Source organism: Rhinolophus hipposideros (assembly GCF_964194185.1).
Source record: "Rhinolophus hipposideros genome assembly, chromosome: 20".
Lineage (NCBI taxonomy): Eukaryota > Metazoa > Chordata > Mammalia > Chiroptera > Rhinolophidae > Rhinolophus > Rhinolophus hipposideros.
Window position 1 is genome coordinate 23,142,947 of NC_138066.1, and position 27,517 is coordinate 23,170,463.

General features: G+C 51.7%; 2 protein-coding genes across 12 annotated transcripts in view; one reads left to right on the forward strand and one right to left on the reverse strand.

Moving 5' to 3' along the window:
* MYO19 (myosin XIX) overlaps positions 1-14,038 on the forward strand; it is a 31,708-nt gene extending 17,670 nt beyond the window's left edge. For 2 of the 8 annotated variants that reach the window (XM_081029844.1, XM_081029845.1), the window contains 13 exons: positions 1,587-1,660; positions 2,404-2,525; positions 2,723-2,836; positions 3,082-3,258; positions 3,612-3,764; positions 4,814-4,921; positions 5,865-5,935; positions 7,651-7,751; positions 9,434-9,600; positions 9,701-9,830; positions 11,455-11,540; positions 11,976-12,278; positions 13,200-14,038. In XM_081029844.1, coding sequence (XP_080885970.1) covers positions 1,587-1,660; positions 2,404-2,525; positions 2,723-2,836; positions 3,082-3,258; positions 3,612-3,764; positions 4,814-4,921; positions 5,865-5,935; positions 7,651-7,751; positions 9,434-9,600; positions 9,701-9,830; positions 11,455-11,540; positions 11,976-12,278; positions 13,200-13,328 — 1,735 coding nt within the window. In that variant the 3' untranslated portion in view covers positions 13,329-14,038. Of the gene's footprint in view, positions 1-1,586; positions 1,661-2,403; positions 2,526-2,677; positions 2,856-3,081; positions 3,259-3,611; positions 3,765-4,813; positions 4,922-5,508; positions 5,936-7,650; positions 7,752-8,730; positions 8,926-9,433; positions 9,601-9,700; positions 9,831-11,454; positions 11,541-11,975; positions 12,279-13,199 lie in introns of those variants that run through there. The other 6 variants (XR_013992050.1, XR_013992051.1, XR_013992052.1 and 3 more) reach the window with 6 other exon arrangements.
* On the reverse strand, positions 13,899-27,073 carry ZNHIT3 (zinc finger HIT-type containing 3). 4 transcript variants are annotated; one of them, XM_081029859.1, is made up of 9 exons: positions 26,539-27,073; positions 25,916-26,212; positions 24,936-25,279; positions 23,818-23,930; positions 19,481-19,698; positions 19,341-19,372; positions 17,299-17,385; positions 16,222-16,305; positions 13,899-14,426 (listed from the first exon to the last, which is right to left on the reverse strand). In XM_081029859.1, the coding sequence occupies exons 5-9, from the start codon at positions 19,564-19,566 to the stop codon at positions 14,245-14,247; spliced, it is 471 nt and encodes a 156-aa protein (XP_080885985.1). In that variant the 5' UTR covers positions 19,567-19,698; positions 23,818-23,930; positions 24,936-25,279; positions 25,916-26,212; positions 26,539-27,073; the 3' UTR covers positions 13,899-14,244. The 4 variants fall into 4 exon arrangements, with proteins under 4 accessions (XP_080885985.1, XP_080885986.1, XP_080885984.1 ...); XM_081029860.1 differs by having other exon boundaries at positions 26,108-26,212; positions 26,539-26,657; XM_081029858.1 differs by lacking the exon at positions 26,539-27,073 and adding an exon at positions 22,558-22,751 and having other exon boundaries at positions 23,818-25,983.
* Between the last annotated feature and the right edge of the window lie 444 nt (positions 27,074-27,517).

Sequence of the window (27,517 nt, forward strand, 5' to 3'; positions counted from 1 at the left end):
TGCCACGAGTGGGACAAATTCTAAATCCTCTGACTTGTTTGTTGAACCAGACCCCATCATGCAATAATAGGCCCAGGCTGAGGGCTGCCAGATAAAGCAGACGGGTTTCTCTCCTTGCTCCCCTTTGAGGACAGCAGGGATTGGCTCCTGGGGTTTTCCCGAGCAAGGCCCTTGGCCTTAATTCCGGAGTACTCTGCATGGGGAAGTTGCCACAGCCTGGCCTAGATTCAGCTCATTATTAAAGTACAGGAGCCTGCCTTGACCTTGGCAGTAAGTGAGGAAAGCCTGCCTAGCTCTCCCCAGAGGCATTCTGGGGCCCTCACAGTTCCAGGTTCAGACCCATGGGTGAATGGGCTCCTCTGTCTCCTTGTACTCAGGCTCTTTGTAGTCACCTGGGGAATGTGATAGATGACAGAGCCAAAAGCTCAATCCAGTCTCGAGCAACACAGTGTGCTGCAGCAAGTGGGAGCCCAGAACAGGGTGAAGGTGGGGGTCCTGGCCTTTTCCTGGCAGGTTATATGGGCATCTCCATCCCCTGGGTTCTGAGAACCTTGAGGGTGCCCTGTAAGGGAGTCAAGGGGCCCAGAATCCTTTGAAATTATGGGACAGAACATGTGTGTATGTGTGTGTGCATGTGCTTATGGGAACTTGGGCATCTGGGGAGAGGGTCCCCCTGAACTTCCCACAGAGTCAGGAGCCTGAGGAGCACTGCTGAGGGAGTAAGATCCTCCGAGTTGCAAATGGCCTAGGGCAGCTGGGCTCAGACTGAACTCAGGTCAGCAGGAGAGTCAGGTCCCACTGCCTCAGCTAATTTCAGCTCAGAATTTCCAGCCAAAGATTTTTAAAGCCTTTGTATCGAGCGATTTCAAAATGAGCAGATAAAGTGTAACGATCACAGAGTGAGCCTCTAATCATAGAACATTTTATACACAGTGAACATCACCAGGTCACTCATCTTTAGTACCTCAAATGGGTATTTGAAGCCCCTGTTGTGAAAACAAATCATTTACGGAACTGAGAAAACTTGCGAAGCAATTACTTTAAGAAAAACTGTAAGGAAGTTGGAACCCCTTAATAGTGTCTCCATGTTGTACAGTTACTACCTCATCTTGAGGTGGGGATGGTTCCAGAGTGCAAGAAGCCATTGTTGGCCCCAGTTGACGGGACCCATTTGTGTGGGACTAAGTGGGGGGTGAGGGGGGCGACAGGGCCTCGAATGCTGGGCTCCGCAGGTCGGGTTTTGCAGTGGAGTCTAATGAACTCAGTTCTCTACAAATCCCATCCAGGCCCTCCCAGCCCCTTCTAGTCAAGACATCAGCTGGCTGTCGGGGCCTGTGACAGGCAGACCACTCCGTCTAGCCCCAGAGTCTAGCTGGCCCTGTGCTCAGTCCTGCTGGGCGGGACAGCTTTTTGTGTACCTGAGAACATGTACAACCATAGCCTGCGTTTGTCGTAGGTGGGAAACCAGAGGCCTTGACTGGGCAGGCCCTCCAGGGTGTGGAGCCCTGGCTGAAGGAGCCATGTTGCCACCCCTCGGCTCAGCCTGACCCCCTCTCACTAGAGTCCACTCTTCCCGCACCCAACAGGCTATTTGACTGGCTGGTATCGGTGATCAACAGCAGCATCTGCGCAGACCCCAACTCCTGGACCACTTTCATAGGTAACAGGGGCTCTCCCTGCCAGGGGCACGCCTCAGAAAAAGAACGGGGAGCCCTGGGTCCACTGGGTGACTCGGGGCAGTTCTTTTCCCTTCTCTGCTCCCCCATCTCCTCATTCGCCCGTCACCATTTGGGCGAGGACATCTCTGTGCTCCCCAGTGCCCACATCTGACCCACCCGTAGCTCTCCTGGCAGACTGAGATGGCGCCCCTTCTCTCCCCAGAGACCCAGCTCCAGTCTCAGGAGAGTAGTGGGGATGGGTCAAAGAGCTAGATTAGGAGGACGTGAGGGACATGACAACATCGTTGGCACCTGGGTGGGACAGTCGGGTAGGGGAGGAAGTGAAGCTCACAGACACCAGTGAAGTTTGCCCACAGAATGGTAGAATTCTAGACACCAACTGGGCTGAGGAGACCCAGGTGTTCCCAACTGGGACACAAAAATGTTCCCTGGGACCTGGTTCCCTCTCAGGAGGGGCTCACTAGGGCCAGAGAATTCAGACTCATAAGGACCTGGTGCCCTGGGCCGCCCCTTGCACCTTACTCGGCCTTTCTTCCTGCTGAGTTCTGAGGGGGTGTGAGGTAGAGATGGGCTCCCTGGGGTGAAGTGGGGTGCTCTGGCTGCTGTGGGCATCATGCTCAGCCACATCCCCCGGCTGCCAAGGATGAGGCTTCTTCACCCTGGGCCCCCCCGACCCCTACCTGCTCCCTGCAGTGGCCCCATGGCTTCTCCCTCATCCTTGCAGGCCTGCTGGATGTGTACGGATTTGAGTCCTTTCCCGACAACAGCCTGGAACAGTTGTGCATCAACTACGCCAACGAGAAGCTGCAGCAGCACTTCGTGGCTCATTACCTCAGGGCGCAGCAGGTGAGGGGGTGGCGGGTGGGCCAGCTCCCCTGCCTCTTCTGTTCCTTCCTAGCCCCCCAGGCCCTGACCAGGAGCTGTTAGTCCCTCCTCTGATGCTGTTCTGGAATTTGCTGTGGTGCAGGCAGGCCATGGGATGGCCCTTCTGGGCCCAGACCATAGCTGCCTTCTCCTGTCCCCCACCCCCACTTTGCCCCTAGGAGGAATACGCAGTTGAGGGCCTGGAGTGGTCATTTGTCAACTACCAGGACAACCAGACCTGTCTGGATCTCATCGAGGGGAGCCCCATCAGCATCTGCTCCCTTATAAATGAGGTGGGGAGGGTCCCCCAGTGTGCTGAACACCAAAGTTGGGCTTTGGCCTTTTCTGGGGCTTTGAAAACTATCCTTTGTCTCTGTTACTCCATCTGCCAAATGGGTTTGCTAATCCCTATACTCCTTCCCTCTCAGGGTCACTGTCATGCCTGTGTGACAACTCTGCTGCCATGGGGGCCATGGGGTGGCCACTGTGGTGAGCCCCTCTCACTTTTGTGGGCGATTGCCCATCCTGTCCCACACAGGAATGCCGCCTTAACCGGCCCAGCAGCGCAGCCCAGCTCCAGACACGCATTGAGAGTGCTCTGGCAGGCAGCCCCTGCCTGGGCCACAACAAGCTCAGCCCGGAACCCAGCTTCATTGTGGTGCATTATGCGGGGCCTGTGCGGTACCACACCGCAGGCCTGGTGGAGAAGAACAAGGTGAGGCTGGGCCGTGGCTCCTGGGGGCTCTCGGTACAGGAGATGCTGAGCCATCACTGCCCGTACATGGGAGCTTCCTGCTCTGCGTCCTCCCTCCTGAACACCCTCCCAGAATCCAGGGTCACCTCATGGGTCTCTGCTCATCAGGCATGACCTGCCCAGAAATGACCCACGTCACACTGGGTCTCCTGGTTTCTAAGTGTCCAGTGGACCTGCTTGTCTCTCAGACTTGGACCCCACCCTCCGCTAAAAGCCCTCCATCTGGGGCCTGCATGAGGAGGCGGGCAAGCCTGTGGACAGCCCTGGTAGCACTCCACCTACCCTCACCTGCTGCCCCTTTCTTTTCCCAATAGGACCCTGTCCCCCCTGAGCTGACCAGGCTCCTGCAGCAATCCCAGGACCCTCTGCTCAAGGTGCTGTTTCCTGCTGACCCTGAAGAGACGTCCCAGGAGGAGCCCTCTGGCCAGAGCAGGGTCCCTGTGTTGACTGTGGTGTCCAAGTTCAAGGTGGGTTTGGTGGTGCTGACGTGATGTGAGGTGCTTGGATTATTATCAATCTCAAATGCTTACCTGCCACCTCCCAGGATTGGTGCTGTTTACTGGGGAGCATTGATGGCGTTAAGTAGACGTGATCTGGGTCCACATGGAGTTGACAGTCCTGTGGGAGAGGCAGACATAGGAAACAGACTGTCAGTGTAATAGCCACAACGGGAAGCCTAGGGGCCTGTGGGTGGCACAGTGGGGTCTGTCGCCCATTGCTGATAGCGGGATTGTGGAAGAGCAATAGTTACGTGAACTCTGTGACCTGGCCCATTCCCACTGCTCCAGCTTCCTGCTTCAACTCTGTCCTCGGCTAGAGCAGATTTGTCATGTCCTCCAGTACCTTGAGCTGCCTGCTGTCTCAGCCCGTGTACATTCTGCTCCTCCCCACGGCCCCTTCAGCTCCACCCTCAGTCCCTCTTCTTCGTGTAGTCCTTCAACGCCTTCAAACCTCTGCGCTATGGTCACCTCCTTGAGGAGGCAGCCAGGGGAGCCCAGGTCAGATTAGCGCTTTCCTGCCCAGCCTCAGACACACCACGGGTGGTGCCCGTCCAATGTCTGTGTGGCTTGTTAGACCGTCAGCTATGAGACAGCAGCCGCCTGCACGTGTCACAGCTTCCTGCACACAGGACGGGCTTAATGAACTGTTACTTAGCTGTCACCTGAATGAATGGCAGGGGTTCTGAGACTGTGCTCCTCTAGGAAGACTGCTCTGGTGAGGAGGGTAGGTGAGGGGCGGGGAGGCTGAGACCAGATGCAGGGAGACTTAAGCAGGTGGAGGGTCACAGGTCAGGAAAGGAAGGCCCCGGGAGGAGAGGTGAGGAGCCGTGGGAGGGCATGAGGAGTGTGTTTTGGGCACCCCCAGTGAGCACCTCCGATAGTGCTCCCAGGCACACGAGAATGCTGGTCTTGGGGCTGGGAGGGCTGCGCGAGGTGTTTGACAGTCTCTAACCAGGGCCCCGTGGGCGCGCCCAGGCAGCTCCACTGCCTGCCTGACCCCGTACTCACCCCTACAGGCCTCCCTGGAGCAGCTTCTGCAGGTCCTGCACGGCACGACGCCCCACTACATTCGCTGCATCAAGCCCAACGGCCAGGGCAGGGCACAGACCTTCCTCCGGGAAGAGGTAATTCACACAGGGCCAATGCTGCTTTGCAGAGAGCTCTACCTGGCCACGGCCCTGACGGGGTTAAGGGCAGGATGGCTGCTCCAAATGGAGGGAGTCACGTAGCTGGGCCGGACATTGTCCCCCAGCTCTGGCAGGACAGTCATGGACGGTTGGGTAGTCTGTGCACTGCACAGAGACCTAGCCAAGGAGGCAAGGAGGGGCTCCAGTGCATCTTGCTGCCTGCATACCAAGCCATGTGCCCTGATGAGAGTCTGAAACTACCCACAGGAGTGGGTGTCTTTTGTGATTAGCTGAAAGTCCGTGGCACCTTACAGTACATGCACAGTGCGGCTGTTTCTGACTAAAGGTGTATAGATATTTTTTAATTTGCAAAAAAGCACTCTGGCCAGCAGCTGGTGTTAGCTCAGGGTACCGGGCTCTGAGGGACGTGATGAGCTGTGAGTGCTGAACGATACTGAAGTGTCCCATAGTCAGCTGGTAGATGTGGTCTCAGGGTTTATAGCCAGGACTGCTCTGCTCTGTGGTAAAGACCTTGCTTCAGGTCCCAGAAGAATCTTCACAATATAACCTCCTCTGCCTCTCAGCTGTGACACACTTGATTGCCTGCAAAAAATAAAACTAAAGAGAGAAATTGGGTTGGGCTGCATTATGAAGCAGAGAGCCTCTGCACTGCTGGGAGTGGTGAGACAGAGCCAGGACCCCGCCTCAGCTGCACCTGAAGCATCGGTCAGGGGACCTGCCTGGGGCCACTGGGACTCTTTCTAGCAGGGAGCTATTTCTCGCGGTCCCTTGAGTTCTCCTGGCCCCGGAGCATATACCTCCATCTGCTGAGCCTCAGAAGAGCCTACAGGTCCACGCTGGAAGGGCCACAGAAGGAGTGGCATTTCTGGCCTGCTGGCCCCATGCTGCCTGTCCCCACCCTGTTTCCCCGCCCTGGCAGGTCCTGAGCCAGCTAGAGGCCTGTGGCCTCGTGGAGACCATCCATATCAGTGCTGCCGGCTTCCCCATCCGGTGAGTGGGCCCGTCACCGCAGCGGGCAGAGCCAGGGTGGAGCTCGGGACTCAGGCCCAACAAGAGCAGGATTTAGAGACGAGAAAGAGGCAGGTCTGCAGATGTCCACCTGCAACTTAAGAGGCTGTTTTCCATTTATCCATTGACTTTCTGTGCACTGTTTTGTACTAGGCACTGTTTCTGGTATGTATCAGTGAATAAGGACAGTGGGTCTCTGCCCTCTTGGGGCATACATCCCAGTGGAAACAAGAAGTATAATCAGTGCTGGGGAAGAAACAAAACATGCTCTTACGTAAACTAACAGTGAAGGGGATCCTTGGGCTGGTCAGGGAGGGGCCCTCTGAGCAGCTTGGGCCTGTGGGAAGGAAGCAGCCAACTTGGGAAGATTTGGGGGTGAGGGCAGGAGAGCATCCCAGGTTAGGAACTGTGAGGCGCTAAAGTGACTGGAGCACAGAGAACTGGGAGGAAGGGAAAGAGGGGCGGGCCGGCAAGGACTCTGCAGCCTGTCCTGAGTGCTGGGAGAGCCACTGGATGTTATGGGCTGGGGGTGCTGTGCTCTCATTCATATTCCATAGCTGCCTTGTAAAAGTGGGATGTAGGGTCAGGAGAAAAGGGAGATGAGTGAGAAGGTTGTTGCAGGTGTACAGGCAAGATGGTGTCCCAGACGAGGGTGACAGCAGTGAAACATGGAGAGAAGTGGGTAAAATGAGAGTACGGCTTGTGACAGAAAGAGGACTGTGGATTGATTGACCGTGGGATACAGGGCAGGGGAGCAGTCAACTTCCAGACTGCAGAAGCAACTTCCAGGCTTCTGTCGGAGGCAAATGGATGAATCGGGGAACAGTTCCTTGAGATGGGATGGTCAGGGAAGGCCCAGGTTGGAGGGTGGGAGGGTTGGGTTTGCAAACAGCTGAGACAGGCTTGGTGCTCAGCAGATCTGAGAACTGGAGGGTCTAACACCATGAACAAGGAGAAAATCCCAGGGGGGAGAAAAGGGGTCAGGCCATCCTGAGGAATGCTCACATTTTGAGGCGGGGGCAGGGGGGTGATGAGAAACCAGCAACGATCACTCGAAGAAGCCAGGATCATGGTGTCCCGGAGGCTGAGAGAGAACTCTGCGAGGGAGAGGGGTCAGCTGGGCACCTGCTACCCAGACGCCGGTCAGAGCCCTGACCTCAGGGTTTGGGGGCATGGTGTTTGCTGATGGCTATGACGAGAGCCACACTGGTGCAGTGTTGGGGACAGAAGCCAGACTCAGAGGAGAAAGTATAGATATCAAATGTCACCAGCTGTTTAGAGAAGTGTTGCCGTGAAGGGGAGCAAAGAAATCAGGAGGAAGTAGAGGAGGCTGTGGGGTCAGAGCGCCGAGCATGAGTGCGAAGTAGGAGTGACCCAGTTGTCCAGGCCAGAGGCCTGCATGCCCCTCTGGGAGGAGGCAGCATGCAAATCCCCTACTAAAAGGACGAGACGTTGTGTTTTGGTAGACCAAGGCTGAGGAAGGGCAGACCCGGTTTAAAATGTCTCCTGGGCTTCCTGTTGAGTGACCCTAGTAATCTCTCCAGAACTACCGCCGTGTCCACTCAGTGGGCAGTCAGGACAGCACCTCGCTGGGCTGTTGAGATTAAATACAGAAACCCCTGTGGCACCCCAACCATTGTGCCTGGCTCACGAATGAAGTCACTTCATTCTCTTCTTCCACCTACTTTGGCTTCCAGGGTCTCTCACCAGAACTTTGTGGAACGATATGAATTACTGAGAAGGCTCCGTCCTCGCATATCCCCGGCTCCTCACAACCCATCTGATGAAGGGCGCTCAGGTGAGTGGGGACCACTTGTTAAGTCATTTGTTCAGCCACAATCTACTGAGCACCTACCCTGGGTTATCTCAGGGCTGGGGGTTCAGATGTAAATAAAATACAGCCCATGGTTCTTGGTGGATGGGGAAACAGACTCAAAAAAGACTGGGGAAAGTGGAAAGGCAGAGGCAGATAGTAGGAACAGGATGCTGTGGGTGGTGTTGGGGATATCAATCAGGGAAGGCTTCCTGGAAGAGGTGGTATCTGAGGACAGATGGGATTAGCCAGGTGAAGTGCACTCCACATGACAGAAGTAATCTGAAGAGGCCTACAGGCAGGAGACAGCACTGTATGAGAGAACTCTAGGCCATTCACTGTTGCCGGCTCATAAGGGCAGAGAACGGAGGGAGGTGAGGCTGGAGTGACAAGTGGGGCCCAGTCATGGAAGCTGACTTTTTTCTCTGGGTAGATGGTAGGGAAGAAGGGAGTGATGTCAGCCTCATGCTTTCTGGAGACCACTGGGGACCATGTGGTAGGCCAGGGCTGTTAAGTTGGCTGGAGTAGATAGAAGCTAGAAGATATGGGCATAGGAAATATTGGGAAGAAACTGGTTAGATCGGGCAAGCATCTGATTAGACGTAGAGGTAGAGGAAAGGAGGAAATTAATTTAAATAATTATTTAAATAAATAATGTCCTTGGCCAGTGGGAAAAAGAGGTCTGGGAAGCTGCTGAACTCTGCCGGGGCACTTGGCAAGCTTTGATCTCAAAGGAGAGGTCTGGCCTACGGCCCTGATTTGGGGGTTGTGGGCATGTGTCTATTACCGAGGGTGTGGCAGTGAGTGACAAGCCCCCAGTACAGATGGAGGGAAAAGAGGCCAAGGATGGGGTGCCGAGCACCCCCCTGGCCCAGAGGCAGCTGCTCCCCGCCCCATCCGTGTATCCTTACCCTGGGGCCCACCAGACCCAGCCGGGACAATTCTGCTGTTTTTCCCCTCTTAGGCACTTCTGTCACTTTCCTTTCACCCTCTCTCCCCACTTTCTCCTGCGCTCTCCATGGTCTGCTCTCCTGCTCTATGCCTCTTTCCCAAGTCCCCGGGCCCCTGGTTGATTCTGCTGTTTCTCGTCTGCGGCGTCTTCTTTGGCAGCCTGTCTCCAGCGAGGCCCTGGGCAGCTAAAGGTGCTCAGAGTCCTCAGGTAAATGCTCCTTCTACAGGAATCAGCCCTGTGAGATGCAGAAGGGCCGGCAGGGGAACCCGCGGCGCCCCCATGGACCTAGCATTTGTTTTCCCTCTTCCCATCCGTGTTGGGGAGTAAGGGGTCGGGTGGAGGGGGTGACCCAGCTGCCCTGTTTGGGGCCTTGGAAACAAATGCTGGCTGAGCAGCGTGGGATTCCAGGTTGGAGTCCAGGCAGGAGGTGACGTTTGCCACCCTCACCCTGCCCAAGGGACCCACAGAATGGAGGCTGCAGGCCAGTCCAGGGCACAGCCAGTGACACTGCCAAGACTCCTCAGAATAGTCAGACGCCTTACGGACAATAGGGGGGCTGCCTCTGTTCTCCCGCAAAAAAAGCAAGGTCAGAATGGTTAGAGGCAAGAATAGGGAAGAAGCCTGTGGAATGTTGGGGAGCCCAGAACTAGTTTCTTAAGGCCACAGAAGTATGTAGATGACGAAGCACTGATGGGACCCGTCTCCCCTCCCCTAGAATGGTCTCCACATGCCGAGGCGCCCACACTGCAACCTCTACTCCAGGACATCTTGCACTCTCTGCCAGCTCTAACTCGGGCAGCAGCCACACCTGGTGGCCCAGCTGAGGCCACGCCAGCCTCGGTGCACTGCGGCAGGACCAAGGTGTTCATGACTGACTCCACGGTAAGCTGGGCTGGGATGAGAGCAGAGATGACAGAAGCCAGCTGTGCTCAGGGCAGGGGGAGGTGAGGCTGAGGACCTCAGTGGACACCCCTTCTCCCAGCTGGAGCTTCTGGAACACGGGCGCGCCCAGGTGCTGGACCAGTGTGCCCGCTGCATCCAGGGCAGCTGGAGGCGACACCAGCAGCGCAAGCAGGAGAGGCAGAGGCAGGCAGCTGTGCTCCTCCAGGCAGGTAGGAGTGGGTCTCTGAGCTACACAGCCCTCATGCCAGGCTGTCAACGACTGCAGACACCACGTAATACGTTTCCTCTGAAACGCTGCTCCCTGAGTCCCGGTATACCAAAGCTCACAGTGTCCCAGCCTCAAGACGTTGGTGCATGTCCCTCTGGTGGGCTGGGATTCAAAGCCCCTGTCCACCTCACCCCGAGTTCTTGCCAGTCCAGTGAAAACCAGGTCACACCACTAATAAGGGCGCTCTGTAGGTAGTGGAGGGTCAACATTTGCCTTTAATTCCCCTTTCCCAGACCTTCATAGCTACTTATACCACCTTTCCTTCCCTTTATAACAACTCAAATCATTACCTGCTGGGCTCAAGGGCTTGTAATGAGTTTAAGGTAAAAACCAACAAGATTTGATTCATCAAAGGAAGAGATATATGAACCATGTCCACAGCGGTCTCATTTTTAAAAATACAAATACTAGAAACCACCCAAATAGCTAACAGTGGTGGAGTCATGGCTGTATTGTGGACCATCCTTACGACGTAGCGAGGAAGTCTTTTTGAAGAGTGTCTTAATACTCTTCAAAAGAGCATTTTAAACTACACATCGAGGGTGATGCCACCTGCATAAGGTGTGCTTGTTTGTAAGCATGAAAAAATTGGGTAAGGAAATACCGTAGAACTATCTGAGTTGGTGAGATAATAGGTGACTTTTATATATCTTTACACTTTTGGGTTTTCTAGAATCCAAATTGTCATGCAGGGTGTCAGGCGGGGTCTAAGCTCCCACTCCCCGCATAAGAACGCAGGACACGGTGAGGCCAAAAAGGAACATCCACGGAGCCATAGGTAGGGGAGTCACACCACTATATTCTCACTGGCGGCCGGGCGAGACACAGGAAGTAGGAGCTACATGATGCGCAATTTGCTGTCGCTTCTCTGCCAACCAACCCCGTGCTAACTGCAGTCCGCGCTTGCTAGCGCAGCCGCCGCAATTCTATCCGCGGCCAGTGGCTCACCGGCAACAGCTGACGGCCAACGAGTCACAGCTGACGGCCATCTACTACCCGAGCCAGCTCCTGTCCACATGAGGCCGAGCCTGGAAACTGCTCTCTGGGCCTCTGTCCCCACACAAATATATTCGTATTTAATGGAACAGCCCTTTTTCTGAGTATGATTGTACTAAAAAGAATCAGAAAATGCTGAAATTTCAAACTGTCACATGATCAGTCCACCATCTAGTAGTTATTACCTTTAGCGGCATGGCGGTGTATGGTGATGTCATTCATGGATTCCTAAGCAAGGATTTCCCAAAAACTAGAAGTAATTTAAAAAGATGCAGACAATTCGGACCCCTCTCGTTCCCTGGGTGTTGTCCCAGACTAAGCCTGAGGTGGGAGGTGACCCTGCTCCCAGCTGTCCTTCAATGTCTAGTTACCTCCAAGTCTGGGCAGTCGGGGGTTTTCAGAGCCAATTCTGCTGTGCGTTGACTTTAGTATAGAGGGGCACAAGGTCGCCATTCACGGAAAAAAGACTGTTTCAAACTTTTACAGCAGCTCTGGTGTTGCTGCGGTGTCGGTCACCAAGAGCTCTAACGACATTTTACTCTCTCTACTGTTTGGGGCAAACCCCTTAGCCATTCGTTCCTGGTTAACTCGGAAACACATCCAGAGGCTGCACACAGCTGCCACGGTCATCAAGCGCGCGTGGCACAAGTGGAGAGTAAGTATCTGACTTAAGTCAGGGTTGGCAGTGGAGGTTTTGGTACCAGATGGACCAGGCTGGGATGCGGGCCCTGCCTCTGCAAAATGGGTGGCCTCGTGCTCCTCTTGTATAGAAAAGGCATGACACCACACTGCAGTGACCTGAGCAACTCTGGGAACACAGTAAAAACCGTGGAACTGTACGTGTTAAAGGAGTGAACTTGACACTGTGTCTATTAGGTCTCAGGAAGGCTACTAACGTAGCACACGGACGGCCTAAGCACAGCTGCCTTGGGTAGAAAGTGCTACCGCACAGCTAGTCGAGCTAAGGCATCCAGCTGTTCGCGGCCAGGTGCCCTGCAGTTCACCTTGTTAAGCTGACTTACTGAGAATTTTGGTTTCCATTGAGAAAGTTAATAAATTGATAGCTATAAAGTGATGTTCTCTTTTTAAGATCAGAATGGCCTTTCTTGCTTCTAACGAACTGGATGGTGTGGAAGAAAAATACTTGTCTCAAGCTCCCCGTTCCCTAAGTGCCTTCCCGCTGCCACAGGCACAGACCCAGCTACTGGGGGCAATAATCCGCCTCTGGCCCCTGGGACTGGTCCTGGCCAACGCGGCCGTGGGGGTACGTGGCTTTCAGAGGAAACTGGTGGTCTGGGCCTGCCTCCAGCTCCCCAGCAGCGGCCCCAGTAGTTACCCCGTCCAGACAGCACAAGAACAAGCTGGAGTCACGTCCATCCGGGCGCTGCCTCAGGTAAGTCGTGTGATGGGGTGGATGGCGGTCCCGCCCACAACAGCACTGGGTCCCCCACACCCCACTGTGGGAGGTAGGAGGCAAAGCCCGAGTCCACAGCAGGAGGACAAGAGCAGTCCTAACCCTCCCTGCTCAGGAAACCAGAAGCCTGAGCTTCTCACCTGGCTGCAGGCCTGGATTAGTGCCATCATTACAAAAAAGAATTTTCCAGAGCCCTTTCTCCCTTTTTAAAAACTGCTTCTAAATGTTCTAGCATCTCCTTTTAATTAGTCCTACTTTCAAAAAATTTGGGTTGTGATGACCGTGTATCCCCTCCAATGGCACTGGATTTGACACCATGTATTCCTCAAATTGTGTCACTTGGTTTATCTCCGTTTCCAGCTGTGGGAATGACAAGCAGGGGAGTCAGTAGTCCCAGTGCTCTGTTTTAATATTATGGGCGCCAGGGAAAAAGCCAGCCAGCATATAAAACAGGCGAATACTCAAGGACTGAGTGACTGACAAGGTAGAAGGAAATACTGCATTTCCGTACCAGAGGAATTACTACAGGCCCTGATCTGGGGAAAATCTGCCACGACCACACGCAGGCTAGCCCGAGTATAAACAGAAATGTAAATGTCTGATCTGCCAACTTTAAGCAGTCACAAGACTGACAGGTGATACTCCTAAGTGGGGTATTTCCTCGTCTGTCTCACACAGAATGGATGTGAACTTTTATATTTTAATACTACTTTGGACTTTGCCAATGTTTTAGAATAAGGAGAAAAAGATGTTGATTAATTCAATCCTGCTGCTGCCGTGACGCTCCTGCCAGTCCTCACCTGGCCCCATCTCCCTAGATTCCTAGCATTCGCTCTGGGAAGTACCTTTAGGCCCTGGCTGTCCTGGGAACTCGGCTTAACTGCCTCTCTCTCTCCCTAGGGCTCGATAAAATTTCACTGCAGAAAGTCTCCACTGCGCTATGCTGACATCTGCCCTGACCCTTCGTCCTACAGTGTTACTGGCTTTAATCAGATTCTGCTGGAAAGACACAAACTGGGCCACGTGTGATCTCTTCTCACCTTCTGTCCTTACCCTGGCTGGATGATCCATGGCGCCTTTGTTTCTACAAGGCCTTTTCTTGCCAGCTACCTTGCCAATGACATTTAATCAACACACAGCTGCCAAACTATTCCCACAGCGACTCCAAGACTCCAGGTCCGTGTGAGAGCAATGGCTCCCGCCTGCCTGAAAACCAGGGCTGCAGCCGTGAATCCACCAGTGGGCCCAGGGCTCCAATCTCATCTCAAGCACTCACAGGTGTCAGGATTAGCTGTTACCAAACCAGGGTTAAGAAACATCAGGGCCATCAAGAAATTCCCATTTTAACTACCTTTGCTGATCCAACTCTAATCAAACAGGATTGAGGACTGTCCATCACTACAGTGGGGCGACCCCCACCATTTCCCCACAAAGGGAACGGGAAGTCAGCTTGAAATCAGCTCTTAAGATTTTGGCTGGGGGAAATTTTGCATTTAGCTCCTTAAAAAGGAACAAAACTTTACTATTTAATATGTTGATTAATTTCAAACAATTAGATATTGAACCAAGGATGATGAACAATGCCATGTACCACAGAACCACCATATCTTGGTTTTATTTAGTAACTAGAAACACTGCACAAGTTTTAACTCCAATGGGTGTGAAACTTGATAAACTATATCATTTATGGTATTTACCTTAACTACCAAAAATAAATAAAAACAACCATTTGAATGTCAAGTTTCTCTCCATAAAGCATTTGCCACCTTGAGTACCCCCGTCTGCCTAACACTGAGCCCCACGGCGATGGGGGTGAAGCCTTGCGTGACCTACCCTCCAGCAGCTGGTCTGGTCCTGGAAATCACCGCCCTTGCTTAGGGCACCAACCAGCTGGCAGGTTCTGAGAGTCAAACACATGCCTGATCAAGCAGCAACATAATCCATCTTAAAACTCCTCATTCTGGGGTGGTTCCACGATCCTTAAACAGCAGTCAGCAAACTCCACAAACAGGGGCTCCTGCATGCAGGCTCTCATGAGCTTGGCCTTGTTGTCCCCCTGATCCAGGCTGACCATCAGCTGTCTGAGATGTGGATTAAGCAGTAAGCTTCTTAAAGCTGCAGACTCCCCTTAAACATTAAGAAAGAAACGCAATCTGAGTTCAAGTGCGAAGAGATGGAGATGGTTGAAAGCTAAATGTTTCAAATACAACCAACATGAAGGATGCTGCATCCACTTAACCTTTAAACCCACAAATTAACCCCAATGTTTCACATAAGCAGGGTGAGATCAGCAGCAAATGATTTCCAAGTTAAATGCTATCACACTCCTGTTCTTGGTGTCTTTGTAAATATTGTAACTTTATGCCATTTCAGCTAAGAAAAAGTATTTTACTAGCACAAATACAGAGAACAGCGTTAGCCTGTTGCCATGATTTCTTTCTTTACAGATGTGAAGGTTCTCAGTAGTGAGGACAGTTATACCAAATACTCTAAATGAGGCTCCAGCACAAAGCAGGACAGGTGGCAGTCACCTGACACTCACATCTATGATGCTTTCCAATTTACAGAATTGTTCACACCTGTCCCAGCTCAGCTCCAACCTCAATCTAATCATTGCCGTGGGACTGGGTGCAAAGCACCACCTGTCATGCTGACTGTGAAATGGGAATGAAAATAATGCCCACCTGTAGGAACTACCCTGGCCCAGTAATTATACAGGTAACAGAACTGCTATTGGGCCTGACTGAGCAGTCCTACAAAAATGCTAGGTATTATTAACACCTGAATCCCTCTAAAACTATGTCCAGGGATTACCCAGTCTGCATTAATGGCTGGACCATGAACTGAGCACTAGAAACATGGGAATAAATGCAGGTCTCTCCCCTACAAATTGGTGAGGGATACAAATTACCATAAAATCTGGTGAGTGGTATATTACAAGGCACCATAGGAAGCTGAAAAAGGGTCTTACAGTCAAAAGGTCAAAAGTTTAAATGAGGAACGAAAACTCAAATCAAGCCTTGAAGGAGAATTTTGCAAACCCACAAAGCCAGTATGATGCCAGGCAAAGAGAACGGCCCCATAGGCAGGCTGAAGTGTTGTTTATGAATTCATGTGGCCAGAGGAAGGGCTCCGCATGCCATATTCAAGTACTGAATAACTTTAAAAATCACATTCTCCCTCATACACTGGTGGTGGGAATGCAGACTGGTGCAGCAGCTATGGAAGGCAGTGTGGAGGTTCCTCAAGAAATTACGAATAGAATTATCATATGACCCAGCAATGCCTCTCCTGGGTATCTACCCAAAAAATCTGAAAACATTTATCCATAAAGACACGTGTGCTCCAATGTTCATTGCAGCTTTGTTTACGGTGGCCAAGACATGGAAACAACCAAAGTGTCCTTCGATAGATGAATGGATAAAGAAGCTGTGGTACATATACACCATGGAATACTATTTGGCGGTAAGAAAAGATGAAATAGGACTATTTGTGACAACATGGATGGATCTTGAGAGTATAAATGCTACGTGAAATAAGTCAGACAGAAAAAGCAGAGAACCCTATGATTTCACTGATATATGGTATATAAACCAGAAACAACAAAAGAACAAGACAAACAAATGAGAAACAAAAACTCATAGACACAGACAATAGCTTAGTGGTTACCAGAGGGTAAGGGGGTTGGGGGGTGGGTGATGAGGGTAAGGGGGATGAAATATATGGTGATGGAAGGAGAACTGACTCTGGGTGGTGAGCACACAATGGGATTTATAGATGATGTAATACAGAATTGTACACCTGAAATCTATGTAATTTCACTAACAACTGTCACCCCAATAAATTTTTAAAAAATCACATTCTATACAAAAGATTAAATGTATCTCAATGGCTGACAAAGAATAAGCACAGCACGACTTACCTAAATTCTTCAAATTCTGCAAAGAAACTCTGTCCTCTTCCTCATCGCTATTGAGAAAATCAGCTATCGAGTCGTCGTCATCATCTGAGGAGTATATAATGCAATCGACTGCTTATTAAAGCGAGCCCAGGTGCCAGATTTTAACTACTCCAATAGCTAAAATGTGCACACAGATGACAGCAACAGGGATGCAAGTAGGTCTAGATAAAATAAACAAAAATAACCTCTTCTCTGGAACTTGTGACTATACCAACATGCCTCTCTCAGGAAAGGGAAGTGAAAGAACACCACACGTGCAGCCTAGTGTTCACACACTCACTCAGTATGTTGCCCTGTGGTTTGGGGGCTTGGAGCCTGATTGTGCCAATTCTTATTGAGCCCCCTCCCTCACCATGGCTCCAGCTCTTTGATGGGCCAATATGCTAGGTGTGCTCTATAAAAACCTGCTAACATGAACTCCCTATGCTTTCAGTACAGGCAGAAATCACTGGCATTGTCTGAACCCAACAAAGTTTCTCAAAGAGCAGAAAGGGGCTATCCCCTTACTAGGAGTGTGTAAGACCTGTTGGGTGGCACCAGGAGGAGCTGCTTTCAGAGCCTGGCAAGGTACATGACCCCCAGGAGGTATTAAAGGCTGGCTGGGTGGCTGGGGTGACAGCCCACTAGTAACGTGAGCTGGGAGGAGCCCCCCGCAGCAGCAAGGTGACCCAGGCCAAAGGCAGCCTCCCACCGAGGCCCAGCTCAGGGGAACGGACAGCTCTGGCCAGGCCCAGGGAGACCCAGAGCCATGACTGAGAAGGCTCCTGCCAGCAGGGTGCGTCCCTCACCCCCTAAACCACCCGCTGCCTCCCGCCCCTATTTTTCTTGTCCTGAATGATGCCTTCAGGCTGCTCTCTACTATCACCCCTGAGGACACGTGATCCCACACCTGGTGCTCAAGCCTAAGGAAGCTGCTGCCTCGTGAAGCCTTGGTTCTCGACTCCCTGCCCCAGCCCAAGTCCCCTCTCCTCTTTCCTTTCAACTTATTCTATTTGAAACCCGTTTCGAGGTTGGTTTGTTTGAAGTCAACCAACCCACCTTTGTTTTCCATCGGCTTTTTAGTTTTTGCAGTGACAGCTGATCTTATTTGTTTCTCCACAGGATGAGTTTCAGGATTGCACTGCTCTGGAAGAAACAGAAAGTTCAGGAGCACATCACGTCCGTTTTGGTGACAAGGCTGCACCTCCCCTCTGAGCCCGCATCTAGGTGGGAGCATGTGCAGGAGTAAGGGATGTGGGTGGGGTGGAACTGGATGTAGAGGAAGTGAGAGATCAAAAAAAGGGGCAGTATAACAAAAAAAAGCAACGCTGAACCTGGCAAAAGACATCATGGGCCCCTAGGACCTGTCCCCATCCTTCCTTGTCTGTCTAATCTCACAGGGCTTTCATTAACAATTAAGTGGCACAATGACTTCAATTAGCATCAAACTATCTTCTCAGCAGTTTCAGACACCAATGTGCATGTACCACATGCTCCCTGGGAATACACAGATGAAAGTCATCAGGCCCACTTCAAAGGGGTTTAGTCTTACGGATGACAGCGAGAGACGGATGTGAAGGGTTTGCTGACCTAAGTCACCTGCGAGGGCCTGGAGACACGCCCAAGAAGAGTCCTGGACGGGGAAGCGCTGCCAAGCAGAAAGAGCATCCCTGGCAGAGGGAAAGGTCTATGGCTGGACAGGACCCTTGAAACAGGGTTGGGTGCAAGGAGATGGTGATGAGCAACTGCCAGCTGATTGGCAGGGCAGCTCTGGCAGGTGGCTGGGGCCCAAGTGGAGAAAGCAGGAACAAAACAATGCCATATACAGCAGGTTCACCTTTCTTCCCAAGACAGGTATCTCTCAGCAAGGGTACTACTGTATTCAGGGTGGAAAGGTCTTTAATGGTGTAGGACAGTCTCACACTGGAGGATATTAGAATACCAATAACCAGAAGGACCAGGGACCCCTCCTCAGCTACTGTAACAAAAACACTGTGAAAACCTATCTCCCTAGGGAGGGCAACATCCGGGTTAAGAACCACTGACCTCCTCTGCCAGGGAGACTGGAGTTTTCAACAAGGGAGTGAATTGCTCAGATTTACATTTCAGACAATTCCCCGTGGCAGAAGCAGGGCCATACAGCCACGAGCTCACTGGCGACTACCCTAGGGGTTCTGAGAGGGCCCTCATTGGGCTGCAGGAATAAGAGGAAGTGTTTCGTACCCAGCTCCTCAACCCGATTTCCAGTTCTAGCTCTTTCCTATCTTTAGTTGAAAGGTTTCTTTTTGAAATGCTCCAGAGATGTTAGAAAAAAAAGCGCGTGGGGTTGGAGGTGCTGTGAACCAGAGACTGGAGGGGATGGAACGAGAGGCAAACAACAAGCAAGGAACTGTAAGCGTCAACCAATCAGGAGGCTGTGGGGCAGGGCTCTGAGGGTTGAGAAGAGGCATCAGATTGGAGCGTCATTAATCAAATGTACACTTGAGGGGCAGCCGGATGGCTCAGTTCGTTATAGGGCATGAGCTCTGAACAAGGTTTCGGGTTCAATTCCCGCATGGATGGTGGGCTGCGCCCCCTGCAACTAAGACTGGACGCGGACTTGGAGCTGAGCTGCGCCTCCACAAGGAGACTGAAGGACGACTTGGAGCTGATGGGCCCTCGAGAAACACTGTTCCCCAATAAAAAATAAAATAAAAAGTACACTTGACATTAACAGCGAAGCGCACTGCTCCTTATTGTTTCTAACAGGACATTTAAAAAAAAAACGGTTTTGTGAACCTGCCAAATGGTGAGGGGCAGCGTCGGAACACTAAGATGAAGAAACAGCTGGGGTAGGCTTTTCCGGAAATATCGGTCGACTATTTTTAAAGAAGACAAAGGGACGGTACGTCGAAGGCGGAGCAGGAGAAAGGTTTTGATTGTTCAAAATCCGAAGAAGCCTTCGCAGGCAGAGGTCCCCCCGGGGATCTGGCAGGTTCGGGCGCAAGGCCGGGAGGGAGCGCGGCCTGAGGGACCCACGTCCCCGAGACCGCGGCGGGACACGTGGGCTGCGCCGCACGCGGAGAGGGCCCGGGGCTGAGGCTGGGACGCGGGGACCTTACCTTTGTGGTTCCGGAAACAGGTCACGGAGCAGCTGTAACAACAGAACCCACAGGCTGCGTCAGTCCCGAAAGCCGCGAGGACCCTCCCGCAACCCCCGCCTTCCTGTTGCCCTCCCCCCCCCGTGATCCCCGGCACTCACTAGGGCACGCGGCAGGTGGGACAGCGGTAATTGGGCTTTTCCAAGCATATCACGCAGACCACGCTGCTACAATTGAGCGACGCCATGATCTCTCACCGGCCTCGCTTCCACTCACTGCACGCGCGCCTTTTCTTCCGCTTCCTTAACCAGGACCAATCAGCGCGCAGCACTAACTCGCAGGCAAAAGCAATTGATTGATCCTGCTCATTGTTCCAGGCCTGATAAGGAGAAAGTCGATACACTCGATGTGCATCCAGTAGCTGCATCAAATTAGGTCACTAGAACTTGTTGTGGAGCCCTATCCCTGTCCCTGTCCCTACGCGGCCATGTGACTTCAAGCAAGTCATCGTTGCTTTTCAGTTCTGTTGACCCTCATGTAAATGTCATTTACCTTCTGGCTTGGACTTTATGACTCTTGGACCGACATTGGGTTCTTCCAACACATCTCGTTTGTTTACCTCTAGCAAATGAGAAGTCCAAACACTGGCCGAACTAGAATGGGTTAGATCACGTGAAACACACGTGCCCTTCCCAGCTGAGGCCATTTTTTGTCACAGAAGAGAAAGATGAGGCTTGGCCACTGACAAACGTCCATTTAGCTCCAACTGTGAGCCCTCCACTGCCCAGATACTGGGCTGGGGACACCTGGAGATTAGCAGAGGCTGTCTCTGCCCCCCTGGAAGCTTAAGGCTTAGAGTGAAGGCAGAGAGAGAGGTGAGAGGGAAGAGACTCAGTCTTAAGGTAATGTGGTGCTAGCCTGCACTTGCATGACCCCGAGAGTGAGCTGCCTTCTTACATTTTGCACACTAGGTTCCTCACTTGCCTCACGCTAATCCCAGCCCTGAGGGGGATAGATTACCCATGGAAGAGGCTTCTGGTCCAAAAGTGGGGATCCTGGCCTAATGAATCCAGATAGGTGAAGTGTGATGGGCCTTGAATGCCAACTCAGGCTTTAGGAATAGACAAAGTCACGTTTTATTGGGAGCTCTGCTCTTCCTTGAATCCCTGAGCATGGGCAAGCGTAATCAGGGCTCCCACCCTACATGAGCAGTGCCCTCTTTGGGCTATCAGTCACCCTCACCCTAAATGCCTCTCTCTTTGTGTTGGCCCATCAACCCTCAGGATCCCACCACTCTACGGGGCCACCAGACTGTCATCTGTGGGATGAATCTGCTACAACCAAGGCCGCCATTTGAGTCTTAGCTCAAATCTCTCCTTGGCTGTGTGACTTGGAGAGATTGGTTACCCTCTCTGAGCTCCTTCATCTATTAGAGTGAACATTTAGGCCTACTTTCCTGAGCTGCTGTGAGGCAGAGAAGAGACCATGTACAAAGTGCTACGAAAAGTTATTTACATGATATCTCAACATTTCTGTAACTCTCCTGGAACTCTGGTCCCAATCCCATGAGCGCAGGTCCTAGGCTCCAAGTCCCTCAAAGCCAGGGTACAGGAGCTCAGGATTCTCTGAAAGGGTTCTGCTGTCAGCCTCTGTGACCTGTGCTGGGTGGGGTTGGGCATCAGGCAACTAGCCATCCCTCCTCTAGCTTTACCAGACTGTCCAGAGGACACTCTCTAGTCCTCCATGCTGAAGCAGCACTGGCTCCTTTGGCTCTCTACCTGCCCTGGCATGCAGCTGCCCCTGCCTCCAACCTCCAACCAGGACCCAAGCCGAAATCCAAGCATCCACACTGACCCAATAATCTACAGCGTTCCTTGTTTTCCTCAACAGTTGTGACAATGCTGGTTTGAACCAGAATCATCCCAGAAGGTCCATGCTTATCTGGATAGGCCAGAGAAGGTCAGTGACTTGTCAGGCCATTCTTGAATCCCATGCCCTGTCTGGCTCCAGTAGAAATTTGCCCACTATGGACATCACCAGTGCCTGCTCCAGACTTTTCCTGTGACTTGTGTTTGGAGGCTGAGGCCATGGAGTGTCTCCACAATTTTCTGGACTCAACCACACCCCACCCACATCCAAACCACGCTGACTCCCCTACCTTCAGGTCCAAAAATGGTGACTCCAGAAAAAAGAAAAAATTCTCAGAGTTCCTCCCATACATATTCCATGGAGTAAACATAGCCCTCCCTCTACTCTGGGAGACAGCCAGCTTCCATGGATAGCCACACCCCTGCTGCTCCAATTTCCAGGAGAGGAGGTGGCTCAGCTGTGATGGCAATGAGGTTGGGAACTCTAAGAAGCTAGGCAAGCCCAGTCCAAATCCTCTGGACAGTGGCTAGTTCCGAGAAGGAAGACAGGTATGACTCCAGGCCCAGCAACTAGAGGTCCACACTGATGCACCCACTCATGACGGCCCCCTGGCTCTCCCTGGACCCCCACCATGCCCGTCCTAGCAACTGTCTAAGGTTGCCTCATGTCTCCTTAGCGTCAGCCTGAGGCACAGAGCCAGACCTGGAGAGAGGCAAGATAATGATAGAGACGGAATGGTTATCAGAGCTCTGACACCTGGCAGGCGCTGTCCAGAGCATTCCAGGTGAGCGGAGCTTGGGGCCAACTCCAAAGCCTGGAGATGCGCGGGGACGCCCGGGCCCGGTGCCCAGCACCGCCAGAGGGCGCTTCAGGCTGAGCTTGGCCTTGGTGTAGCCACGCTGGTACAGACCTTGCGTGGGAGACAAGGCTGTCTCCCCGTGCAGGCATGAGTAAGTCCAGGCGCTGGCCCTCCCTGTGAACATGGCCAGGCAGTGGGAAAGAGCGCTGTGCGGAAACAGGCGACCATAGGCCTCCACGAAAGCAAGGCCCACTCCCGCAAGGGCTCCAAATGCAACTGACTGCCTAGGGGCAGTTCCCTAGCGCCCATTGCCCCACTCTTCCTGGCAGCCCCAAGGAGTGGAGATCCAGCTGGAAGCTGGCCACCCACATTAGCCTGATGAAAGTTTAACCACACTTTGGAAGCTTTTGGGTTCCTAACTAGGGCATGCGCCACTGCCCTGCCCCTTCCCCCCGATGCAATGACGGGGCAGACAATCAATCTAATCAACCCACATAGGTTACATGTTGAACTATCAGAGGCCGGGGGTTGACGACATTGGGCTCTCTGTGCTGCCTTGCCAAATCTCACCTTATATCTGCAACTCTAACACCTCCATCCGTCCCCAGGCCACGGGGGACTCAGGGCCAGCACCACTAGTGTGCACGATGGGGTTTAGGGGACCTATTGCTATGTTCTCGTCTGCTCTCTTCCATTTCTCCTCTGGTAGTTCAGATGTTCAGGTGTGTGAGGTTGCTGGTCGGAGTCAAAGGAGGCCTGAGGTTCTGGTGGAGTGGACGCAAGTAATTGGTTTCCAACTCTCCACATGCTATTTTATAGTCATGAAATGACATTTTCTCCAGCTCTAGACAATCACAGTTTGACCTACAGTTAGACTTCAAAAAGAACTTCCAAACAAAAGGGATAGAGAATAATTGCATTATCCACTGTCCCACAACTACTGGGAGAGTAGACAATAAAGGTCACCATTGTTTCATGAATAGATTCACCCTACCACCCACAACCCCACACTTTTCTTTTCTCATACCTTCTCCCACTTGCAAATCCACATAGGACAGAGATCAAAGGAATCAGGAACCAGATTCTCCAAGAGGCCTCTAAGGGTCCCATGTGGAGTAGGAGTGGAGCCAAGGCTTTGGACAAACCTCTTAACTCATCTCCAGCTCCCACATGGCAGAGATGCATAGGAACTCTGCTCAGGGACCCCAAGTTTCCTTCCCCATCTTTTAAAACTAAAAACAAAATAAAGACCTTTGAGACAAACAGAAACCATAAGAATTCTTCACCAGCAGATCTTCCCAAGAAAGTTATTCAGGCAAAAGGAAAATGATTCCAGATGGAAATTAAAATCACGTTATGAAATCACTACACATGTTACGGGAGTCTTGGGTCTTTTTGCCAACACAGTGAAGAATCAAAGGTCAGCAATCTGATTAATATGCAAGCACAGTTTATTAGTGATACATTCTTAGGGAAGAGAACAGGCCTAGCCAAGGTGATAGAGAGACACAGGCTCCCAGTATTAGTGATAACATTCTTGGGGAAAAGGTTGGGGAGCCAAGGTTGGGGAGAGGGGAGGAGAGAGAGAGAGAGAGAGAGAGAGAAGCCTAGGTCCCCAGTATTAGTGATACATTCTCAGGGAAGAGAACAGGCCTAGCTGAGGCAGAGCGCGGGGCAGAGGGGCAGAGGGAGGAGAGAGCAAGAGAAAGGAGGAGAGAGCGAGGGCAAGAGTGCTGGAAGGCCAGAGAGCTAGAGGGCCAGAGAGAGAGAGAGAGAGCCCTTGTCCCTGAGGATTTATAGTCTGCTGGGTGGGGTGAGGGAGTTACTTACTGATTTGGCGGGAAAAGTGATGCATGCTCTTCCACGGGAGGGCGTGACCTCCTAAGATGGTTGGAGGTCTATTGACTCAGATCCTTATTTTGCTCCAGACCACCTCTTGTCACCTGTTGTTGTAAAAATAGACACGTGACTGGAGGCAGTTAATCAAAGCTAGTTATGGGCTTTTTCTGTAGGCACTATGGGACCCCCTCCCATCCCTCCTCCTCCTACATTTTCTACCTTCTACCTAACACACGTATACTAGAATGGCTAAAATTAGCCATTGGGAAGTGATTAGGTCAGGAGGGTGGAGCCCTTAATAGAGAGACCCCCAAGGGCACTTCCCTACCCTCCTTCCCTGTGAGGATACAGTGAGAAGGCAGCCAGCTATGCACCGGGGACAGACTCTGACCAGACACTGAATCTGCCAGCTCCTTGATCTTGGACTTCCCACCCTCCAGGGCAGTGAGACATAAATGTTTGTTGTGTAAGCCACCCATTTGATGGTATTTTTGTTATAGGAGCCCAAGTGGACTAAGAAAGAAACTGATACAAGGAGTGAGGCGCTGCTGTAACAAATGGCTAAAAATATGAAAGAGGCTTTAGAACTGGGTAATGGGGAGAGGCCAGGAGAATTTTGAGATACATGCTAGAAAAAGTCTATGTTGCCGTAAATGGACCTTACAAAGTGATTCTGGGGAGAGCTCAGGAGAGGAGAGCTATGGAGAAAGCCCCAATTGTCTTAGAGAATACATGGGTAATCCTTAACAGAAAGTTGGTAGAAATATGGATGGTAAAGGCCATTCTGACGAGGTCTCAAATGGAATTGAGGAACACATTACTGGAAACTGGAGAAAAGGTGTGGACAAAAAAGGGGGTATGTACAAGCTCGGTGACTGAAAGTAACCTCAAAGGGTGACCTGATCATAAAATTCCTAACTGGGCAGGTCATGGTGGGCAGTGACACCCCTATAAAAAGGTTTCTCTTTGCCTTCAGCAAGCCCTGTCCATTGTTTTTGTGCATCTAGGTTAACATACCTTTGTAATGCCAGAAGTAATTCTCTTTTTTCAGACTCCACAGAGGGATAACCACCCTCAAGGGAGCACATAATTTTGTTAACTATCCTTACCTTGCTTTCTCCCACCTCAACATTGTCTTTCTTATGTTCCCTCCTTAATTCTAAATGTACAAAAGGAACTGCAAAACTGTCTTTCTCCTGAGCATTGAGACTTTGCTTCCTGGCATGTTGTCAGTTTAGCTCAGATAAACTATTATAACAATTCAGGTTTGGATGTTCTCATGTCCACAAAGGCGATCCTTGTTGTACAATGGCAAAGATCTTGGCTGACTTGTGTTTGTGTTCCAGTGTTTTGTGGAAGGTAGATCTTGCAAGTGATGAAACTGGAGGTTCAGCTGAAGAGATTGCTCAGCAAAGTGTTGAAGGTGTGGCTTGGTTCCTCGTGACTGCTTATACTGAAATGCAAGAACAGAGAAATGACTTAAAGAAAGAATTGTTAAAAGGGAAGCAGAAACTAAAACTGCTGAGCAAAAACGAAGCAGGACGTAAAGGACTCTCAGCCTAACCACATCGCAAAAACTGAGAACACAAATGGTGTGGCCAAGGAACCACTTGATCAGCTTAGTGTGGGTCAGCCATCTCAGCAGAAGCCAGGCACTATTCTTCTAGACTATGGAAGAGTGATCCTGACAGCTGTTCAGAGATCCTTAGGGCTGCCACTCCCACCGCAGCCCCGAGTACAAGGGCCCTCAGGACACAACAGTTTCAAAGGGCATGGCTGTCTCTCCGGTTCAGTGGGCCAGAATGCTCCCACTCATGCCTCAGGGGTGCCCCCACCTCATACACACACACACACACACACACACACACACACACGCACGCAGCACAGACCCAGCACAGTCACAGGGCCCAAGCAGAGAGCCACTCTCATGCAAACCATGGGGACGTTATAACCACCCGAGTGGGCCTGGAAGGCAGAGAATCCGCCCAGAAGAGACATGGAGGAGATAACACTGCAGACAGTGGGTCTGGAGGGCAGGGTTTAAACCAAAGAGGATTCTTCTCAAGGCTTAAGTTTTAACGTCGTCTACCATAGTAGGCTTTGGAGTTGGGACCTGTGACCCCTTCTTTCCCTTTGGGAAGACAGCAGCTTTGCCTCCTTTGACCTGTCTTCTGCCGGTCTCAGTTTGATCTTATGCTTTCCCTTATAGTGGCCTGGATTTCGATCGTTGATATTCTTCCACATCCATCTCCACATCCCTTACTCCTGCACATGCTCCCACCTAGATGCGGGCTCAGAGGGGAGGTGCAGCCTTGTCACCAAAACGGACGTGATGTGCTCCTGAACTTTCTGTTTCTTCCAGAGCAGTGCAATCCTGAAACTCATCCTGTGGAGAAACAAATAAGATCAGCTGTCACTGCAAAAACAAAAAAGCCAATGGAAAACGAAGGTGGGTTGGTTGACTTCAAACAAACCAACCTCGAAACGGGTTTCAAATAGAATAAGTTGAAAGGAAAGAGGAGAGGGGACTTGGGCTGGGGCAGGGAGTCGAGAACCAAGGCTTCACGAGGGAGCAGCTTCCTTAGGCTTGAGCACCAGGTGTGGGATCACGTGTCCTCAGGGGTGATAGTAGAGAGCAGCCTAAAGGCATCATTCAGGACAAGAAAAATAGGGGCGGGAGGCAGAGGGTGGTTTAGGGGGTGAGGGACGCACCCTGCTGGCAGGAGCCTTCTCAGTCATGGCTCTGGGTCTCCCTGGGCCTGGCCAGAGCTGTCCGTTCCCCTGAGCTGGGCCTCGGTGGGAGGCTGCCTTTGGCCTGGGTCACCTTGCTGCTGCCGGGGGCTCCTCCCAGCTCACGTTACTAGTGGGCTGTCACCCCAGTCACCCAGCCAGCCTTTAATACCTCCTGGGGGTCATGCACGTTGCCAGTATCAAATGAATTCAAAGAGTCTGGAGGCTTTGCTGGAAATAAATGATGAAGGGTCTTGGACTTGGCAAACTGGAAACACCGTTAAGCAAAAACCCAGAAGTGTTCCCAAAAAGAAAAAACAGTTGAGTTCTTATAGTAAAAGCCACATCCTTGGGAATAACCAGTCCTGCATTCTTAGCCCTCAGGTTGGTCCAGGATGGTCATTAGTCAGATACTAGGTGATCTGGATGATAGATGCCAGTGGTTTGAAGGATGGGCATGTCCCGAGTCCTTTGGGGGTAATCAGAGAGTTATCCACAGGTAAATAAATGCCCAGGCATTGACATAGGACTGGAAAGTTCAAAAGTTTAGTTCCCAGCCTAGTTAAGAAAAGGAATGTTTTCCTCATGCCTCAGCCTTCATAATGTCAATAATTTAGCAGCTTTGTTAAAAGTGTTTCCGTTGTGTATCTTCTATCCTCACTCTTTCCTCACCAGGCTCTGAAACCAGCCCCTCTCAGTGCCACAAAAGAGGTCTTGAACATTCATAGCAAGGGCATGGCCCATTTCTGCCCTTCAGAAACTTCCATGCGGGTTTCCGGCAGTGCTGGCAATTCCTGCCCACGCTGAAAGCACAGGGGATTCACGTGAGCAGGTGTTTACAGAGCACCTCGTCTACTGGCCCTCCACAGGGCTGGAGACTTGGCGGACTGAGTGGGTCTCCAGCCCTCACCTCAATCATGTCATCAACTGACATTGGTGGTCAGTGGATTTGATTTTTCAG

Coding starts and splice junctions, on each gene's coding strand:
- ZNHIT3 (XM_081029859.1), bottom strand. CDS start 19,566: ATGGCGTCGCTCAATTGTAGCAGCGTGGTCTGCGTGATATGCTTGGAA. Junction 19,373..19,480: donor CCCACCTGCCGCGTGCCCTA/GTGAGTGCCGGG, acceptor CTGTTGTTACAG/CTGCTCCGTGACCTGTTTCC. Junction 17,386..19,340: donor CTGTTTCCGGAACCACAAAG/GTAAGGTCCCCG, acceptor TGTTTCTTCCAG/AGCAGTGCAATCCTGAAACT.